Genomic DNA, 1,073 nt, shown 5'->3' with positions numbered 1-1,073 from the left:
TTCAGATTCTAGGCGTCACTGGAGACTCAACACGTGATCTGTGTTGTTCACAGCAGCTCTTCACATGTTCCTCCTCTGCAGCCAGCTGTTTTTTCATCTTGTGGTTCTAAATGTGTTTTTGTGTTTCCAGAGTAAAGACGTGGGGATCAGAACCGTCGTGATGTTGGACGAACAAGGAGGTAACACGTCTCCGTTATCTTCACTCCTTATCGTCTGTAGTTTAACCAAACAGGGAGGATGTGTCATGTGGATCATCTCCAGTCTGGAGGTGAATCTACATCCTCTCAGCATCAGTCAGAACCGCTGCTAGCCCGGTCCAGTTTAAGCTCTGCTCTGTGTATGGGGATTAGTGGTGCAGCTCATTATCACGCTGCCCTGCACCAGTCAGACCAGTCAGACCAGTCAGACCAGTGTGAGTTACCGCCGTGCCCTGTTCCTCACAGAGCAGCTGGAGCGCATTGAGGAGGGGATGGACTCCATCAACAGGGACATGAGGGAGGCCGAGAAGAACCTGACAGACATGGCCCAGTGCTGTGGCCTGTGTGTCTGGCCCATCAGGAAGTACGTCGCTCTTACTGGTGGCCAGTAAGCCCTCACTGGGGCCCAGTTCCATCAAACAGGACCACAGCTGTTGTCATGGTTTCAGGAAACAACACGAGGAGTTGAAGCTGCTTCGAGGAGCTTAAATCTGAGTCATTAACACTAATTAACCTGAATTATAATGAATATAAACAACATTAAAACCCTTCAGTCCTGTGAAGGTGAGCTGCTCTGCAATAGATAAACAAATACATCTAAAAGAGAGAACTTTTTATTATTTACTATAGCATTTAAAAATATATACAATTGTAAAATTAAGGGCAAAAGTCTGTAAAATGTTCCAGTAAAACTGTGTCACACTGTAAAAGAACAAAGTAGTAGCAGCAAAAACACTGATTTTATTTTAAAGTGAATAATATTTACTTTTTTTTTTGCCTGATTTCAACGTGTACATTTATACTTTTTACTAGTTATTAACTGTGATTCAATAAAACAGGGTAAAGTTGTGAAATAACAGTTAAATATATGAACCA

The 1,073-nt window shown here is 42.9% G+C and overlaps 1 protein-coding gene across 1 annotated transcript in view; it reads left to right on the top strand.

Moving 5' to 3' along the window:
* The window catches only part of LOC103372138 (synaptosomal-associated protein 25), an 11,451-nt gene that overhangs the window by 4,915 nt on the left and 5,463 nt on the right, over positions 1-1,073 (top strand). Inside the window, 1 exon segment of the mRNA XM_008301703.1 lies at positions 131-179. Within this exon segment, the coding sequence (XP_008299925.1) occupies positions 131-179 (49 nt within the window).

The sequence above is a fragment of the Stegastes partitus genome, unplaced genomic scaffold (genome assembly GCF_000690725.1).
Source record: "Stegastes partitus isolate 25-593 unplaced genomic scaffold, Stegastes_partitus-1.0.2 Scaffold1702, whole genome shotgun sequence".
Lineage (NCBI taxonomy): Eukaryota > Metazoa > Chordata > Actinopteri > Pomacentridae > Stegastes > Stegastes partitus.
Note: the sequence above shows the minus strand (reverse complement) of the source record. Positions and strands in the feature narration are given on the sequence as shown.